The 20,290-nt window shown below is 44.9% G+C and overlaps 1 protein-coding gene across 1 annotated transcript; it reads right to left on the minus strand.

Moving 5' to 3' along the window:
• Positions 1–2,656: 2,656 nt before the first annotated feature.
• On the minus strand, positions 2,657–18,559 carry LOC123428881 (protein ACTIVITY OF BC1 COMPLEX KINASE 3, chloroplastic). Its single transcript, XM_045112993.1, has 7 exons — positions 18,090–18,559; positions 17,743–17,976; positions 4,472–4,807; positions 3,711–4,266; positions 3,438–3,624; positions 2,965–3,331; positions 2,657–2,882 (listed from the first exon to the last, which is right to left on the minus strand). Exons 1-7 carry the CDS (start codon positions 18,399–18,401, stop codon positions 2,754–2,756), a joined length of 2,121 nt encoding a protein of 706 aa, XP_044968928.1. The 5' UTR covers positions 18,402–18,559; the 3' UTR covers positions 2,657–2,753.
• Positions 18,560–20,290: the final 1,731 nt, after the last annotated feature.

Here is a 20,290-nt window from a genome sequence, read left to right on the forward strand (position 1 = left end):
CATTATCATTGCTATTTAATTAATGCACCTATATATTTGATAAAGGGTGAAAGGCTTGGCTTTTTGGTCGGTGATTTTCTTCCACCTTTGATGTCCTAGTTCTATTTACCAGTGTTATGTTCCATATTGAGCACTCCTAACATGATGGGGTTGTTATGGGGGCCCCCTTGATAATTCTTCTTTGATTAAAACTCGCCTCACAAGGCCCAACTTTGGTTTTACTATTCTCCAACCTAATAAAACTTGCATAAGGACTTTCGGGACCCCGTGGATAATTCATCAATAACCCGGGCTAGTGCTCCTCATGAGTGTTGGTCCAAAATGGCATTAGTCGAGGCCACCAACGGGTGTGCTAGCCGGAAACTTAGCCAATCCGGTCGTGTCCTGAGAACGAGATACGCGGCTCCTAACGAGTTCGTGACATGTCGGGCGGCCTTGCTGGACTTGTTTTACCATTGATGAAACATCTTGTGCGCCGGGATTTCAAGGATACTTTGGACTACCTCGAGGTTGAGGTTTTCCACCGCAGCTTGTGGCTAGTTTTTTATGGATGAATTGGAGCACCCTTGCAGGGTTAAATATTTCTAAGAGTCATGCCCGCGGTTATGTGGCAACTTGAAAACTTTATAATACCCGGTTATAGTAAACTTGAAGTAAACTCAATTAAAATACACCAACCGTGTGCATAACTGTGACCATCTCTTTTTGAGGGAGCTTGGGAAGAGAACATGGTGTGGTTATGATTGACTCGTAAGTAGGTGTTCAGGATCACTTCTTGATCATTACTAGTTCACGTGTGTTTTACATAGATCGCTCTTCTTATTCTTGTACTCGTAAGTTAGCCACATATTCAAATGCTTAGTGCTTGTTGCAGCCTCACCACTTAACCATACCTTACCCATTAAGTTTTGCTAGTCTTGATACACTTGGAAATGAGATTGTTGAGTCCCCGTGGCTCACAGATTACTACAACAACAATCACAGGTACAGGTAATGTGATGATTTGACGTGAGAGTGATGCTTGTTTGATTTGGAGTTCTTCTTCTTATTCTTATTCTTCTTCTTCTTCAACGATCATAGGATGGGTTTGAGGCCAGCAGCCTAGGATAGCAAGATGGATGTCACTTTTATAGTTTGATTTCGTCCATAGTTAGACCCTGCTTTTATGTATTATGATTGCTATGGATGATTGTATTTGATATGATCATGATTTAGCTTGTGGCGAGTGTAAGCCAATTTCATTTACTCATCTCCTATTTACATGTACTTGTAACGATATCCATTCTTGCATAACGACGAGATGGGCTTCTATACGCATCGAGGTCCTCGAGCCAAAATGAGGATAGTATCGCATCTTGGGCATTACATAAGGGTGGAAGCGTACGCCTTGTTATGGTTGCTTTGGCTATGTAGAAATGATTTGGTTTTTTAGCAAAATTTGCTCTCCTTTGCAGATTATTTTCCGTCGTACACACTCGATTTGTATATGGTCTATGCTACACCAAATGGAGTGACAACCGTTGTTCCTAGTGGTGTGTATGCGGTTGGAGCGGGTGGTCATGAAGGTTTTCACAACATGGGTGTGGTAGCATAATCTCCGGATCGGTTCATCACCTCCTTCAATATTGGCATGGTGGCATGTCAGATTTTTTTTTGTAAGACTATTGATGTTTGTTGTGTGCATCTCAAATATGCAGAGGTTGGTGTTGTTTGTCATGATTTGTATCCGCTCGATGCTACATTTTAAGTTAATAAAAACACCCTTTTATAAACAGTTTTGCTAAGTCTCAATCGACTTAGACTTCGTTATGTCTCAATCGATGCTATATACCTTTGATCTTGCATGGAGATCCGTACAGTTTTGTTCTTCTCATTTTTTTTCTTTTTGTCTTTATATACTACGTCACTTGATTAAGACTTGGTTAAATCCCGTCAACTAAGACCTAGCCACACCCTTTTATAAAATAAATCACATACAATTCAGGAAAAAAATAGAACATCTTATATTTATGAATGGAGTACAAACTTATGTCTTTAGCATGGTTTGTTATAGTGTTATCAAAATCACTATTTGAACTCCACCCGTCTAATGGTCTCGATTGACTTCACTTCATTACAAGTTTTAGTTTTATATCCATGTCTAATGGTTGCCAAGTCAGTTTCTAAGAGGTTAAAATGTTCAGAGATGCACTACTGTTTTGATCTTATATCCATGTTTATTTGGAGAAATGCTGGAGTACTTATCTTTATTCTGGTTGTACACACCGTAATTCATCCAGATTATAGTGTTATGTATTGGGTTTAACCCATGGTTATGTATTCGGTTTGAAACGGTTTAAGTGCAAAAAGCAGTGGGTTCAGGTTTGGTTGGGTTGAAAATAACATTAAATGGATATGGTTCAAGTATAATTCAAAGAGCTAGATGTACGGATATGGTTCAAGTATAATTCAAAGAGCTAGATGTACGGATATGGTTCAAGTATGGTTCAGTTTTGAAACCATTATCAGGTTTAGTCTCCACTAGGTACTACTTAGCCGTTACTTTCTGAAACTCTTGGTACGCAAGATCAAGCAGTAAAAGAAAAAGACATACTAATGTGTTGCATCTAACATCAAATGAAAATAAAACAGACGCTGACATTAGGGGGTGTTTATGTACTGGTTACGAATTATAGTTGCTTTTCTTTTTCCTTTTGGTGCAGAAAGTATCGTGTGAATTTACATGGTTTAGTGTGAGCCTATCTACAAAGATTCTAAGAAGATCCAGGAACAGGTGCAGGTGGGATCCTGAGCAGCTGTTGCAACAAGCGAGCTGCAAGGCGCTGGGAGACACCTCCTGCGATACGAGAACCAAACACACGGGCTTCACGCTCTTGTAGCACCTGAGATATTAAAATTGCTATGAGTTGCAGAGTTATCAAGAGCTGTTGAAATACATATAAAAGGAATGAAGCTGCAGTGTACCTGTACAATTGGCTGCAAAAGACTTGGATCAAAGGTATCAGAGGATCTCAAAAGACCCCATATTCTGAGAACAGTGTCTCGTAGCTCCAACATTTGTTCCCGCTCAACATCACTTATCTTAAAGGGTCCAGCTGGGTTTCCATTGGATATTAATGGCTTCAAAAATTCTGGAGCTGCATTGTATGAACCAATCAGTGTTCCAAAGGTGATGGCTTCTGTGACACGAACCGCTTCTTTCACAACAAGCACCCTTAAATTCTCCCCATCTGGACCAAGTAGAAGTTTCAAAACCGGTTGTAGCGCATCCTTCGCTACAAACTCTCTATCCTGGCGTCCTTGAACAAGAAGATTTTCAAGCCTATTCCACCTGCAGCAAAGCAAAAGGTGATTCTCAATACTATCGTAAAAGGTTGGTTGCTGGTACAAGGAATATATAAAATGCACAAGCTAGTTTTAGCAGAATATGTACATGCCTGAATTTTTCATCCTTGAATAGCAGCTCAATCAGAGCATCTCTGAGATATGGATTGGGATCTGTGAGTAATCTTTTAGCAAAGTAAGGATATGAGGCAGCAAGCACCTTAAAATTAGGATCAGCATAGAGCGCCAGACCTTCCAGCACAGTGAGTGATCGCAGTATCAATGCATAATAGGCCGGTACTACATTTGAATAGACAAGAATTATATCACTGCCTCAACAAAATTGAGATGTAACCTCATACCACCTAAAACAAAGTATGACTTACCATTGAATGGGTACTGATAAAGAACAGCACCTAAGCCATCCACTATGGTTTTAAAGTTTAGCTCACTCACTGTTGAATCCAAAGCATCATCAAAAAAATTCTTGAGGGCAGGTACGATTGGAGAAACATCCACTTCAGGTTTCAGAAAATCAAGTGCATAATAATCACGAGCCATCGCTTCATAATCCCGATTGACCATGTGAACGACATGCCCTATGATGGCTACCCTTGCATCCTCTGGGGTTTCACTCATCATGCCAAAATCAAGAAAAGCAAGCTTCCCTTCAGGTGTTGCCAAAATATTACCAGGATGCGGGTCAGCATGAAAGTAACCATACTCTAGTAGCTGCCTTAGGCTACACTGGATACCAATGTTCACCAAGTCCAAGACCTTCAAGCCTTGGCCTTCAATGGCAGCTTGTTGATTAAGTTTTACACCCTCAATCCATTCCATTGTCAGTACCTTTGCACTTGTGTAATCCCAAAATATATCAGGGACCAATATGTCTTGCTTGTCAGCATATAACTTTTTAAACCTTCGTGCGTTTTGGCCTTCCTACATTCATTGTTTTTTAACACCATTAATAATGAATAAAAACATACAATCAGGACACATAATAGCATTTGATTCTGCTGATTCAGCAATCTATGTTGTAAGTATTCCTCTTGATTCTATTTTACTCATTCTGTTTAGTATTTACAGGTACAGTTGATATGTAGGCTATACTTGTATGAATAGAATATACGCAAAGACAAAATACCTGGACATAATTAAGCTCTTGGAAAACTCTTCGGGCAAATTCATCTATCAGAGCAACAGCATCAGTAGTTATAATGTCGACATACTTATTTATTAGAAAACCAAGTCCCCTCAGTAGGTAAAAATCACGGCCTATGGCATCCTCGATGCCAGGTCTTTGCACCTTGACAGCTACCAGCTGCTCGGAGTATTTCAACCGTGCCTTGTAAACTTGACCTAAACTAGCTGCAGCTATCGGCGAAGGTGACATTGCTGAGTACATTGAATCAAGAGGGAAGCCAAGCTCCCACTCGATACAGGCAAATGCCTCTTCATCTGGAAATGTGGGAAGAGAATCCTGCAAGACAGCTTCGTGTCAACCATTTGGGAAAAAGTATAGCAGCGATAGAAGTAATGCCCCAAGGTTACCAGGAAATATCCCCAAATGATAAAGTCTAGGTGGTACCGGTGACTTCCATTTGAATCAACAACCATTTTGGAAAGGGAAACGTCTCTACGCACGCGGGCCGCGGGATCCATCGCGCATCCCTCCCCTTCCTCCTCCACGCGCAGCACCCCCCCCCCCCCCCTCCCCGGCGCACGCCATGGCGTCGTCGCAGCTCCGACCACCCGCACCACCGGTCACCGCCGCAACCGGCCCTCTTGCCCCCCATAGATCTCACTCTCTCTGTCCATGGCCGAAGGCGTAATTTGCTACATGCTTCAACCGGCATCGAAATTTGTTAAAACCGGCACCACATTTTGCTACCACCAGTTCGAATTTTGCTACATCGCACATGGCGTCGCGATTTTTGCTACAACCGGTGTTTCATTTTGCTACAACCGACGACATGGCAAGCTGCATCCCCTCTCTCAACTGCTCCATGGCCGGCAAAGTTGCGTCCATGGCCAAAGGCGTAATTTGCTACATGCTTGGCATCGAAATTTGCTACAACTGGCACCGTGTTTTGCTACCACTGGTGTCGCATTTTGCTACATCGCACATGGCGTCGCGATTTTTGCTACAACCGGTGTTTCATTTTACTACAACCGGCATTACGTTTTGCTACATCTATCACGGCAGAGCTGCGACCCGTGACGGTGACCGGGGTGCTGCGACCGGCAACCGGCGCTACCATCGCCAGCGAGGGAGCTGCAACCACAAACGGAAGTTGCTACATGTGTGGATCCGGCGAGGAAAGTTGTTGCATGTGTGGGTCCAGCAAGGGAGCTGCAACTGCAAGCGAGGACGACGATCGGTGGTGAGGATGATGACCGGCGGCGACGAGCAAGCGCACAGGATGGTGCTTCGAGGTCGGTTGTTTTGCTCGTCCATGGAGGTGTGAGCGTGGGGAGCGTGAGGAAGAAAGAAGACACGGGGGAGGAAGTCCCAATCCAACGACTGAATGCGTCCAAATCGGACAACTAGGCACCGACCGGCCCAAACCTAGCGCCGGGGCAGAGTACTGCCCTTTTGGAAATCATCTAGCCACTTCAAAACAACAAGAACCGTGTGATGTAAGGAAAAACTTGTGAATGGTTATCGGATTGGACTGTGTAACTAACTATTCACCACATAAGTAATTAACAGCAAACTAATGGTCCATTCTTGTTCCTTAAAAATAACATTGTTAGGTTGATCTCTCCGCATGGGCCCAACGGCCCACCAGACCCTTGATCTATATGCGCCCTGATCAGGGGCGCCCAACCCGTTATGGTTGGTGGGCCCCTTTGACCCGCGCTATATAAACAGAGGTGGGGGCCGGGGCACGACTTACGACGTTCGCCGCCGCCACTTACCCCACCTACACTCCCTACCGATCTAGGGTTGCGCAGTGCTCACGGGAAGCTCCACCGACGCCACCACCTCTCTCTTTGCCGTCATCACCGTCGCCCCTCTGCGATGGCGTCAGGTTCGGGGTCCTCGAGCCAAGGAGTAGGTATAACTCCCATCTTCTACTATCTACTATCACGTAGATCAAACCAATCCGATCCAAAGTATTATATCAATGGTATCAGCCCAGGTTCGGTAATGATTTTCGGTAGTAGCAAAGAAAAGTATCGGATCCCCTCCCCACAATCAAAAGTTCACCGGCAAAGAACAATCAAAAGAAACGAAAAAGTTCACCGGAGAAGGGCCTCGGGCCCGCCGGCAAAGTAGCGCCACCGCAAGGCCGTGTCGTTCCTCTCGAACCGGACGGGCATCGGCAAGCCGAGCCGTCCGGAAGAACCACCGGAGCAAGCCCCAGGGCTCGCAGGCAAAGGAGAAAGGGGCGCCGCGGCCAACCCACTCGACGGCGGCGCGCTCACCACAAGGGAACGTGCGACCAGCGAAAGGGAAGGCAACGGCGCAAAAGCAAAGTCCACGGGCGCCACCGTTGGGGCCACTTGACTATGACGCGCTCACCCGAAGGTGGACGCGCACGCCGGCAAGGGGGCCAAGGGGGCGCCACTGTCCGTCTGCCACTTCTGCTCATTGTGGGCTGGTGGTTGGAGAAGAAAAGAAAGGGACCGCGCGGTGCAGTGCTAGACATCATCGGCGGCGGCCGGCGAGCACCCACACCTCTGTCGTGTGGAAAGGAAAAAAAAAGGGAGCAGAGGCTGGCTCCGCTCCTGTCTCAAGATGGGGAAGGAGGGGCTGGTCGCGCAACGAAGGAGGGGTCGGCCGTCGCCGGTGGCCCGGGCTCGCTGCCATGTTGATGGCAGATGGAGCAAAGCGGCCGAAGGCCTCGCTCGGGGAGGAGACAGAGTCAAGCGGCGCTGGGGGGAGGGAATGAACGCTAGGGTCCCCCCCCCCGCCCCGCCGGCTCGGGCCACCTTTTGGTCTCTCCGATCCCCACAGGTGACCACCGGATCAAAACGGGCGGCTGGGATTGAAACCCTAGCCGCCAGCAGGCTTTTGGGCCAAGGGGGAGAGAGCCGGCCCAGGCCGAGGCGAGGCCATAGGCCGGCGGGAGCAGGCTCGATGCAGGCCGGTTTTGGCCGAGATAGCCACAAGCCGCATTTTTTCCTTTGTTTATTTTCTGTTTTCTGTCCAGTTTTGGACAGATCTGAAAATAGTTTTTCTATGCATGTTTTTCCAACGAAAATTATGTTTAGAAAATAGAAAAGAAAAAGTTAAAAAGTTTCTGTAAAAGTAGACAGAAAAGTTAAAAAAAATCTGAAAAGAAAAATAAAGTTTCTGAAAATAAAATAGAGATTTTTCAGAAAAAGCAAAGTTCATGGATTTTTATTTTTTAACAGAAAAAAAATTCTGTAAAATAGAAAAGTACATGAATTTTATATTCACGTTTTCCGCTGCAAAGTGATTTAATAGTGCTCTTTTACGAAATAAATAAAAGTTTAGAGAGAATAAACTTTAAGAGCATATTAAAGTGATTGTTGAAATAAATATGGTTATGTTATTTTTCTGATCAACGTTGTTAATAACATGACCATGTTGCATTATTGGCATTAAAGATGCATTTATTTCTATTATTTGCTCAACAGTAATATAGATTTATTTGCATAGACAATTGTATGTTTAATTTGACCAACATTATATTAATGCGTATAATTGTTGTACTGATCTCGCTTAAATTGTGATTTCAGGAGGCTTCCACCTGATGAGTTGCCTAAAGGACGTTCCTACACTCAAAGTTGACATGGCTTTTATCTGTGCTGAGGTGGACTGGGTTCTGGGGGAACCACAGCCAGTAAAACCTCCAGGGCCAGTCACAGAGGCCGATGATGATGATGATGATGCATGGGCAAAAAAGCAGAGGGATTATGCTCCAGTGGAGATGTCCTACTCCCTCAGCAACCAAAAGTGGATAAATGCCAACAAAAGTGTTTGGCATTTATAAAGAATACAATTGAGAACGCCATTGTGGGCTCAGTTGCAGAGTGCACTTCCGCAGGGGAGTTGCTAGCCAAGCTAAAGAGTCGGATCACTGGCTCTTCAAAGACATATGCCACCTAGTTGATAAAACAACTGGTCACAGAGAACTACACTGGAGGTGGCCATGGCATAAGAGAGCACATCCTGCGGATGAGCAACATGACAGCAAAGCTAAAGCCCATGGACGCGGATCTGGAGATCAAACTAGCTCTCCTCGTCCACCTGGTCATGGCTTCACTGCCAAAGGAATTTGAGACCTTTGTTGTGAACTACAACATGGAGCCTGATACATGGGACATAGAAAAGGTAATAGCAATGTGTGCCCAAGAAGAGGAGAGAATTAAAGCCTTAAATGGTGGCTCCCTGAACTATGTGAAGGAAAAAAAGAAATTCCAACCCACCAGCAAAGGTTCTCCTTCAAAGCCACATGGTAAAGGCCCAGCGCATTTTCAGCATCAGCAAAAGCCTCTTTCAGTGGACACGGACACTTGTCTCCACTGCAAGAAGACAGGGGCACTACAAGAAGGATTGCCCTGAGTGGCAAAAGGCCTTCACGGCAAAGAGAGGTAACGACATTGTTTCCTTTGTCAATGAATCTTTGTATTTACAGTTTTCAAAATCTACTTGGTGGATTGACTCAGGTGCAACTGTTCATGTTGCAAACCCTTGATTCAGTTCGACGAGGATTATGCAAAGAAAAGAAAGAAGTATTGAAGTCGCAAATGGTGTCCAAGCAGAAGTTGAAGCTGTCGGTGACGTCTCCTTGGAGCTAACCGAAGGATTCAAGCTTTTGCTTAGAGATGTTCTATTTGTTTTCCTTCATGTAATAAAAATTTAATTAGCGTCTCATGTTTGGATAAAGACAATTATGAATGCCATTTTGGACATGGCAAATGTGCCATTTGGTATAATAATGCTTATGTGGGTGATGCTTTCCTCCATAATGAGCTTTATTTATTATCACTTCATGAAAAAGTGCATTATGCGTATAATGTGAATGAGCAAAGTTCCTCGTCGAACAAAGAACAAAAGAAAAGAAAGAGAACTCACGACTCATCGAAATTATGGCACTGTCGCTTGGGCCATATTTCCAAGGGAAGAATAGAAAGATTAGTCAAAAGTGAAATTCTTCCTCCGTTGGAGTTCTCTGACTTGGAACAATGCATAGATTGCGTTAAAGGAAAGTATGTAAAACAAATCAAAAAGGGTGCAAACCGAAGCACGGGAACACTAGAAATTATTCACACTGACATTTGTGGACCATTTCCTGTGAAAAGTGTGGATGGATATGATTCGTTTGTAACATTCACGGATGATTACTCCCGCTTCGGTTATATTTATCCAGTCAAAGAAAGAAATGAAGCATTGGATAAATTCAAAATATTCAAAGTTGAAGTAGAAAATCAGCTTGACAAAAAGATAAACATAGTGAGGTCTGACTGTGGGGGGAGTACTACGGTCGACACAATCCATATGGCCAAGTCCATAGACCTTTTGCAAAGTTCTTGCAGGAGACTGGCATAGTTGCCCAATATTCAATGTCGCGCGAGCCTCAGCAAAATGGAGTAGCTGAAAGGCGTAACTGTACCCTTAAGAATATGGTACGCAACATGATGAGTTACTCCAACCTGCCATTGGGATTATGGATGGAGGCGCTTAAAACCGCCATTCACATTCTCAATAGAGTACCAAGCAAGTCGGTGCCCAAATCACCGCACGAGCTGTGGACAAGAAGAGTACCATCCCTGCAACACTTTAGTGCCCAAAACACCGCACGAGCTATGGACAGGAAGAGTACCGTCCCTGCAACACTTCAGGGTGTGGGGATGCCCAGCTGAGGCCAAAATATTTAATCCAAACATTGGAAAGTTAGATCCCAAAACAGTGAGTTGCCATTTCATTGGCTATCCTGATAGATCAAAAGGTTTTCGTTTCTACTGTCCAGAAAGATACACAAAGTTTGTAGAAACGAGACATGCGGTCTTCTTAGAGGACGAAATGATGAGGGGGAGCATGGTAGCTCGGAAAATTGATCTTGAGGAGAAGAGTGTGCGTGCACCTAATCCGATGATTCAAGAGCCATTTTTTCGCACTACCTGTTGTAACTCCAACCATGACAACTATGAAAGAAGATCCGGAACCTGTCCTTCAGGATCCGACGGAACCTGTCGTTGAGCATGAAAGGGAGGTACAGCAGCCAATTTTAGAGGATGTGCCAGAGAATGAGGCACTTAGAAGATCTAACAGAACAAGAAGATCAACCATTTCTGCTGATATAACACAGAATTGGTTCATATGGAAGGTGATCCCACTTCATATGAAGAAGCGATGAGAAGTCCTCACTCATCGAAGTGGCTGGAGGCAATGGAAGACGAGATGAAATCGATGAGTTCCAATGATGTTTGGGACTTAGAAATTATTCCTAAAGGAGCCAGAACAGTAGGTTGTAAGTGGGTCTACAAAACAAAGTATGACTCTAATGCGAATATAGAAAAGTATAAAGCACGATTCGTCATAAAAGGATTTACACAAAGAGAAGGGATAGACTACAATGAGACTTTTTCCCCAGTCTCATGTAAGGATTCCTTCAGAATCATAATGGCATTAGTTGCACATTTTGATTTAGAGTTGCATCAAATGGATGTAAAGACGGCATTTCTGAACGGAGATTTAGAAGAAAATGTCTACATAAAACAACCCATGGGTTTTATCATGGAAGACAAGGAAGACATGGGATGCCGCCTAAAGAAATCCATTTATGGACTAAGGCAAGCATCTAGACAGTGGCATCTAAAGTTTAGCGATACTATTAAAAGATTTGGATTTCAAGAAAATGTTGAGGATAACTGCGTGTTGTGGCTGTATGATTCTATCGGCAATTAAGCTGTGACGATGAGACATGCTCTACATACCTATATGTGATGGAACAAATAAACTAGAAAGTATAAAGTTAAAGTAAAAGTTGAGATCAAGGGGAAGAATGTTAGGTTGATCTCTCCGCGTGGGCCCAACGGCCCACCGGACCCTTGATCCATATGCGCCCTGATCGGGGGAGTCCAACCCGTTATGGTTGGTGGGCCCCTGTGACCCGCGCTATATAAATAGAGGTGGGGGCCGGGGCACGACTTACGAGGTTTGCCGCAGCCACTTACCCCACCTACACTCCCTACCGATCTAGGGCTGTGCGGTGCTCACGAAAAGCTCCACCGATGTCAGGACCTGATGAACTATAGAGATGTATTTAGGAAGGAAAGGGGAAAGTTCTCCCGAGCTAACGTATATTCCCAGTATATGCTTGTTCTCAGACAAGGAGGAAGATCAATTCATGTCCAGCTAGCCACAAGCTAGCCACATCCCGGCAGCTATTAATAGGCTCAAAGGTTTTACCGGAAAGGGGTAACAAATGCTACAGCCCGACAATGGACTTACTACAATAAATATCCTACGGCTCTCGACGAAGCGGTACACGAGGAGAGGGTCTGCACCGTTGGATAACTGAACTTAACTGGACTCTGTTTCTGCACTTGTGCTGAGCCTGACATTGCCCCCTTCTTGAACACAACGTGTCCTCACGGTGTTGTAGCATCTTGGCGCCACTGTAGGGTTGTTGCTTTGAAAAATTCAGGGAAGGTATATTGATAAAATCTACATCCTCCCAAGTTGCTTCTTCTGGTGACAAGTTCTCCCACTGGATTAACCAATGTACTACTGGCAGGTTCTGCCTTGGAATCTGTCTGACTTGAAGAACTCCAGCAGGCCGTGTTTTGATTGCCCCATCTTGATTGACCATAGGTAGATTGGGACTAGGGATGGACTGAGAACCCACATGTTTCTTTAGTTGACTGACATGAAAGACAGGGTGGATCTTAACATGATCAGGAAACTGCAATTTATAAGCTGATTTGCCCACCTTTTGTATGACAAGAAAAGGACCATAAAACTTGTATTGTAGCTTAAGTGCTCCTCTGAAACCAAAAGCTGCCAACCTGTAAGGGGCCATCTTGAGATAAACCATATCTCCCACTTCAAAGGATCTCTCCACTCTTTTCATATCAGCATATTTCTTCATTCTGTTTTGAGCTTGCACCAGATTGTTTTTTAGTTGATCCAACATGTGTTGTTTGGCTGTCAGAAAATCAAGTGCCTCCCCATCTTCAGGACCAGGAATAGCCAGCTCACTAATGAGAGGAAGAGGATAGCCATAAAGAGCTTGGAATGGTGGCATTTTGAGACTGGTATGATAAGTGGAATTGTACCAAAACTCAGCTAATGCTAACCAAGAAGCCCACTTGCTAGGAGCAGTAGTAGACATACACCTCAAATATGTTTCCAGACACTGATTAATTCTTTCTGTTTGCCCATCTGTTTGAGGATGATAAGCAGTGCTATATCTCAGCTCCACTTTCAAAGCAGCAAATATGTCCTTCCATAACTTGCTTGTGAAAATTCTATCTCTATCAGATATAATCATTTTAGGTGGACCATGTAACCTAATAATCTGATCCACAAAAGCTTGAGCTACACTTAGGACTGTATAAGGGTGTGACAGTGGGATGAAATGAGCATATTTTGTAAATCTGTCCACCACTACCATGATCACATCATATCCTTTTGATATTGGCAACCCTTCCACAAAATCCATAGATATGTGTTGCCAAGCTAAATCCGCCAGAGGTAAAGGGTCAAGTAATCCTGGTTGGAGGCAGTTCTCATGCTTGGCCCTTTGACATATAGGACATGCAGCAACAAATTCTTCCACTGCTTTCTTAAGCCCAGGCCAGTACAAAATTGATTTCACTCTGGTAAGTTGCCCTGTTTCCAGAGTGTCCTCCTACTGGGGAGCTATGTAATGCTGCTAACAGTTTGTTTCTTAAGGGTGGAATATTCCCCACTAGTATTTTCCCTTTGTATCTGATAATACCTGAATGAAGAGAATAATCACCATCTTTGTGATCAGGCTGTAAGAGTAATTTTTCCAACAAGTTTTTACTGTCAGCATCTCTTTGATAGCTGTCCAGCAAGTCCTCAGCCCACATAGGAGTTGCTGTAGAAATAGCCATACATCCAGGAAGTACTCTGGAAAGAGCATCAGCTACTTTGTTGTACACTCATTTCTTATACTGGATAGTAAAATTGAATTCTAGCAACTTCATCATCAATTTATGTTGGATTCCTTCAGTCAACTTTTGATCAGTGATGAACTTTAAGGATTGCTGATCTGTTTTGATAGTAAGATTATTTCCCAATAGATAGTGTCTCCATCTTTTCAAAGCTTCCAGAATAGCTAAAGCTTCTTTTTCATAGGTGGATAGTGCAGCATTTCTAGGGCATAATGCAGCACTGTAGTAAAAAATGGGTCTTCCTTGTTGCATTAACACAGCTCCAATACCTTTGCCAGAAGCATCAGTCTCCAATACAAAAGGTTGAGAAAAATCAGGTAGAGCTAGGACTGGAGCAGAAATCAATGCTTGTTGTAACTGTCTGAAGGCTGCCTCTTGTGCTGATTGCCAGGAGAAGTTGCCCTTTTTGAGAACATCATGCAAGGGTCTACATATTAATCCATATCCTTTTATGAATCTCCTGTAATACCCAGCTAGGCCCAAAAAGCTTCTGAGCTTAGTGACTGTATCAGGCACAGGCCACTCTACAATAGCAGATATTTTCTTTGGATCAGTGGCTACTCCTTCAGCAGAAATGACATGACCTAAGTATTCCACTTGTTGAGCAGCAAAAACACATTTAGATAGTTTGGCAAACAAGCTATGTTCCTTTAATGTTTCCAAAACAATCTTGATGTGTTCCAAATGTTCCTTGAGATTTTTGCTGAATATCAGAATATCATCAAAGAAAACTAACACAAACTTCCTCAAGTAGGGAGCAAATATTGTGTTCATAAGTTCTTGAAAAGTGCCAGGAGCATTTGATAATCCAAAAGGCATCACCAAATACTCAAAATGACCCAAAAATGCCCTGAATGCAGTTTTGTGTATATCTTCAGGTTTCATTCTGATTTGATGATAACCAGATCTAAGGTCCAGCTTAGAGAAGTAGGCAGCTCCATGTAACTCATCTAACAGATCCTCTATTACAGGTATAGGGAATTTGTTTTTAACTGTTAATGCATTGAGCCTTCTGAAATCAGTACAGAGTCTCATAGATCCATCCTTTTTCTTAACTAATATAACAGGAGCTGCATAAGGACTCTGGCTATGCCTGATAAAATGAGCAGCCAGTAGCTTCTTAATCTGCTCTTCCATTTCTTGTTTCTGGTGTTGAGGCACTCTATAAGGCCTACACTGAGGAGGAGTGGCCCCTGGGGCTAGAGGAATAGTGTGATCCAGTGTTCTCTGGGGTGGAAGGGTTTTAGGTTCTTCAAACAGATCAGCATACTCCATTAGCAGCTTTTGCACTTGTGGTGGAGTTTTGCAACCCTCAGGTGCACTCATCATGATATTCTGGATTTGCAATAAGAACACTTCCACTCCTTTGTCCAACAGCTTGTTCATTTTCTCAGATTTCACTTCCTTAACATTGGTAGCGTTTGTAAACATGGCAGTAGTAACTGTTTGTTGTTCTTGTACAGTAAAACTGAATTGTTGCTTGGGTATATCAAAAGAAACAGGACTGACAGCTATAAACCAATCATACCCTAGGATAGCATCATGACTTGGAAGTGATATAATTCTGAAATTGTGTTGTAGTTTAAGTTTACCCAACTGAAATTCACAATTTGGTGATACTGCATCAGAAATCAAGGTTCCTCCCCCAGCTACAGATATAGTTCTTGGTTTAACTGGTAACAACTGACAATTAGCATTGATTGCAAAATCTTGGTTGAGGAAAGAAGATGTGCTACCAGAGTCAAGCAATGCAACAGCTCTTTTTCCATTAATGTGAATCACCACAGTAGGAGTAGGAACAGTCATTTGATGACCCATAGCAAAAGCAGAGATAAACATAGCTTGCTCTCCTTCAGATAAGGTTTCAGGAGGCTCCTGATTGTTCATCTCTTCCATCTCTTGTGGCATGGGTTCTTCTGTTTCTGGTTGCATCAAATGGACATTAGGAACTAATTTGCATTTATGACCATGCATCCACTTATCACCACATCTCCAACACTCTCCCACCTTCCTGATTTTTTGATAAGTATCAGGTTGCTTTGTTGTAGTTTGTGATCCAGAAGCAGTAGACACAGTAGAAAATTTTTGTGCCACATTGTTGCTGTTAGGTTTTTGATAGAAATTGGAATATGCTAACCCAGTTCTTTTAGGAAAGCTAGGAAGAGGAGGGTGACAAGGTTCCACATCTTTGGCCAGCCAGTAAGCATCAGTGAGAGATTGTGGTCTCAATGGTCGGATTTGAAACTTGATTCCTTCTCTGAGGCCATTAACATAGCATCTCACAAACCATAACTCATTAAGTTCAGGGTTTTCCTCTTGCACATCAGCCATTAAATCCTCAAACATTTTTGTATATTCAGATACAGTGTTGTTCCCTTGCTTTGCAGAGTTAAACTTCTCTGTTAAGTCATAAGAACCTTGTGCAGAAAATCTCTTGATCAGTTCAGCACAGAATTATTTCCAAGTCAGTTGTTTCTTAAGAATTCCAGATCTTCTTAGCCATGTGTCAGCTTCACCAATAACATATAGTTGTGCTAGAGAAACTTTATATTCTTCAGGAGTTGCTGACATCTGAAAGTACTTGTTACACTGCCTGATCGACCCTACTGGATCTGTTCCTTCAAATCTAGGGAAATCCAGTTTTGGCCCTTTTGTCATAGATTTCATAAACTGAGATTGCATGTCATTCTCATAATTCCTATAATAGCCCTGCCACATCTGTCTGTCTCTATTGGTTTGGTAATATTTGTTCAAAACAGGGGTGTGACCACCATCTCTTGCTGTTGCAGGTGTTCCCATAGCACTCACATGATCTGTTCTCTGTTGATTGTCATACCCAGGAGGAAAAGTTTGCCTATGTACCTTCAGAGGTGGTAACTGTTGTGTCTGAATCTCTTCCAGCTGTTTGGTTTTTTCCTTTTCCAACTCCAACTGCTTCCTCAAGAATTCCTTTCTCAACTGTTGCTCTTGTATATCTTCTTGGTGCAGAGTAGGGGAACGAGCTGTCTGACTAGAACTGGCTATATTAGTGACTCCTCCAATTTGTCCCCCAGGTGGAATCAAGGTTTGCAAAGACTGACTGATAGCTGACAACTGTTTACTCAGATCTAAGACTGCTTTCTCAATACTGCCCACATGTGTTGAGATGTCACCTTGCTTGGAATCGATGGAATGCATGTCTTCCTGCAACTTGGACACATCACTGCGCAGGCTAGCATTGTCCTTTTGCAGAACACCGAATTCATCCCTTAAGGACAAGATTTCTTGCACATCAGCTTCATCTAAAGCTGCTTTGCGTCCCATCGCCTCGATCTAAGTCACAGGTTAGGAATTTTACCACTGGATAATCAGCAACCCTTCCAGACAACTCAGATCCTGCCGCCGCCTAGATCCACGCCTCCAAAAGCATACAAATCAGCGCAAGGACCTGGAATTTTACCGATCAAACAATTTGTTCGATCAACCACTCCTGCTCGACTGATCTATGCCCGAACAAAACACCGCCACCAGCGCCACCAGAAAACTAACAGGACTCGAACACCGCCGCCAACGCCGCCATAACTATGCCGATCGTCCACTATGGGGTGGGAAAAGGGTGGGAAAGGGGTGGGACTCGTGGATCGGGGAACGAATTATGTCACTCCATCACCTTGTGGCTGAGGATCGCCTGCATTTGATACCAATTATGTCATGACCTGATGAACTATAGAGATGTATTTAGGAAGGAAAGGGGAAAGTTCTCCCGAGCTAACGTATATTCCCAGTATATGCTTGTTCTCAGACAAGGAAGAAGATCAATTCATGTCCAGCTAGCCACATCCCGGCAGCTATTAATAGGCTCAAAGGTTTTACCGAAAAGGGGTAAGAAATGCTACAGCCCGACAATGGACTTACTACAGTAAATATCCTACGGCTCTCGACGAAGCGGTACGCGAGGAGAGGGTCTGCACCGTTGGATAACTGAACTTAACTGGACTCTGTTTCTGCACTTGTGCTGAGCCTGACAACCGACGCCACCACCTCTCTCTCTGCCGTCATCACCGTCGCCCCTCTGCGATGGCGTCAGGTTCGGGGTCCTCGAGCCAAGGAGTAGGTATAACTCCCATCTTCTACTCTCTACTAGCAGAAGATCAAACCGATCCGATCCAAAGTATTCTATCAAACATTTCTATCTTAAAAGAACGTACACAGGGATTAACCATATCTGACCGGAGAAAGCAAGAATTATTCAGTATTTTCACAACAATAATTTCGTATCATGAGCACTAAGCACTGGCAAGAAAGAAGGTCCACCTGCAGCTCGGAGAGCTCCTCAAGATACTCAGTCGGGCAGAGATCAGGCCGCGTGGACAACCCCTGTCCAATCTTGACGAACGTCGGGCCAAGCCTTGTCAGTATGGTTCGCAGCTCGACCGCCCTGGCACGCCTCTTCGCTGATGAGGACGACTCCCCCCTCTGCTGGTCGAGCAGCAGCGTTAGCCCGAATGCCCCCAGCTTCGAGAGCACCTCCGCCGCTCTCAGCGCCACCTAATTACACAGCAGGCAATCCACACCATGTATGTCAGATTCTGAGAGCCTCGGATGCTACCCTTAGCTAGATCGAGGTTAAAGAATGCTTGGAGATTGAGTCCAGGGTTTGCCTGGAAAGGTTGGGAGCCGTAGCGGGAGGCGAGTAGCTCGGGGGTGTAGACGGTGGCGGCAGCGGCTCGGGTCATGGCGCGGGACTCGGCCTGCAGGTCATCTGCCCGGTCGCGGGCGAGGGAGGGTACTACGGGAGGCGAGGAGCGCGGGGAAGGGCGGGGAGAGAGCTGGATGGAGAGGTCGGGGGACGGGGGCGCCGCAGTGGAGGCGGCGCGGAGGGACGGGCGGCGGCGGAGGCGGCGCAGCCCGCGGCGCGGGTACGACGGAAGAGAGAAGGACACGGCGGCCGTCGCTGACGTGGAGGCCGCCATGGCCGCCGGAGGAAGGGGTGCGGACTGCGGAGATGGGAGGTCAGGCTTTGTGCGCGTCGGCAGCACCGCGTGTTTATTACGGTAGAGTCCCACCTCGCTTGGCTTCTTACGGAGGAGGTTTGATTTGCGCCACAGAGAACGCGAGGAGACGGGTAGCGTCCACGGCACTTTCTTTTTGGGAAACACTTCCCTACAAAAGTCTGGTCTCGTCGGGAAACCATCTGTCACACTCGTCGGGAAAAGTTTATGTGTATTTAATCTCACTGCTCAGAGATGCCCTTAGGCTGGTCATGATGGAGAATAGATGACCTTATTTATTAACATGCGTGACACATAGTAGACTAACATTTAACATGTTACGGTATCTATTTATGTTACTCTAACATTTTCTCTCTCTTCTTTAATTGTCTGCCACATCAGCATGTTTGTTAGTTTCAAGTACATGATACTAGTACCTAAGTTACTCTTACTATAGCTAGCCTTAAATCAAGCCTCATATTAACTATCTGATTTATTGGTCCACACCCTATAATCTCTCCGTGAATTAACTCTCTTCATCTCTCATGTCCATTCCATACACGTCACCGAGATTGCCATACGAGTCGACGCTTTTCCTCTATCGCCCAGCACGAGTTTTTTTTACCCATAGATCTGAGGCCTCCGTTCCACCTGGTCGTTACGCCATCTTGTCCGGCGACTGCGCAGGGACTGACCCGCCACCTCCTCACCGAGGAGCTTGTAACCTCCCTCGTCACGAGCCTTTACTCTGTTAGGATTGGGCCATATTCCACCTGCAGTTTTGGCGTCTGATCCACCTCGCCCGAGGGTCGTCTCAGGATGGAAAAGAGGCTAGCTGGGATAAGCTCTTACACCATGCAGGGCACAGGTGAAAGTGCATGCTATGCCACTAATCGACTTTTGGTGTTAATGACAACACATACATAGGAAACTAATCCTATTTGTTGAGTGTATCTCAGGATGGCAAGTAATTTAGTAGATTGAGAATTATGTGCCAAAGGTGGTCTGAGAAGATCGGGATTTATATGTCAAGAAGGCTCGGGATTGATAAAAGATGATGTAGACTATCCTTTTGAGTTTACTATTATTGAGTATAGGGATCCCACACTATTAAGAGGGGATCACACGTTTTGCGATGAACTTGCTCATACCACATCTTCACTATCCTGCTCAATACCACATATTCTCTACTCTGCTCCTATCTCAAAACAGGTCTATTGCCTCGGACTTCCGGCTCCCTCCGGACATCCGAGGGCCGAACGTCCGACACGCTTCGGAAATACGAAGCTCTCCACCAGAAGAATTTGAGTCATATAACTCGGATTTCCGGCTCCCTCCGGACATCCGAGGGCCGGAAGACCGACCTGCTTCGGAAATCCGGAGCCCTGCACCAGAAGAACGTGAGCTCTATAACTCGGATTTCCGGCTCCCTCCGGACGTCCGAGGGCCGGACGTCCGTCCCCTTTCGGAAATCCGGAACCTCCCACCAGAAGAAGTTAAGTCAAATAACTCGGATTTCCGGCCTTCTCCGGACGTCCGGTCGTTGTTCAATTCACAGTGTTTCCAGTCATATCTATAGCCCTCGGACGACCGACCCTTGTCGGACGTCCAACCCCTTGCGGACGCCCGGACTTCTGTAAACCGCCGGACGTCCGGACCCTGTGTGACTTAAAGTGTCCCCAACGACTGTTTTACACTCCCCACTATATATACCCCTCTCCCACTTGGTGAGAGGGTGTTCAACACAGCTAGAACACATCCAAGAACACCTTTCTTCTCACTCACTCTTGTCTACACCAAATCTTAGATCCCAAGAGCATTTGTGAGTCCCTTTGAGTGTTGTTCCAATCAAAAGATAGATCGTCTCCCTC

This window comes from Hordeum vulgare, chromosome 1H (assembly GCF_904849725.1).
Source record: "Hordeum vulgare subsp. vulgare chromosome 1H, MorexV3_pseudomolecules_assembly, whole genome shotgun sequence".
Lineage (NCBI taxonomy): Eukaryota > Viridiplantae > Streptophyta > Magnoliopsida > Poales > Poaceae > Hordeum > Hordeum vulgare.

What these genes read in the sequence shown, in the direction of transcription:
- LOC123428881 (XM_045112993.1), bottom strand. Translation starts at nt 18,401, where the DNA reads ATGGCGGCCTCCACGTCAGCGACGGCCGCCGTGTCCTTCTCTCTTCCG. An exon ending in ACGGCTCCCAACCTTTCCAG is followed by an intron (nt 17,977 to 18,089) that starts GCAAACCCTGGA and finishes CTGTGTAATTAG; the next exon opens with GTGGCGCTGAGAGCGGCGGA. An exon ending in TTATCAGTACCCATTCAATG is followed by an intron (nt 3,625 to 3,710) that starts GTAAGTCATACT and finishes ATTCAAATGTAG; the next exon opens with TACCGGCCTATTATGCATTG.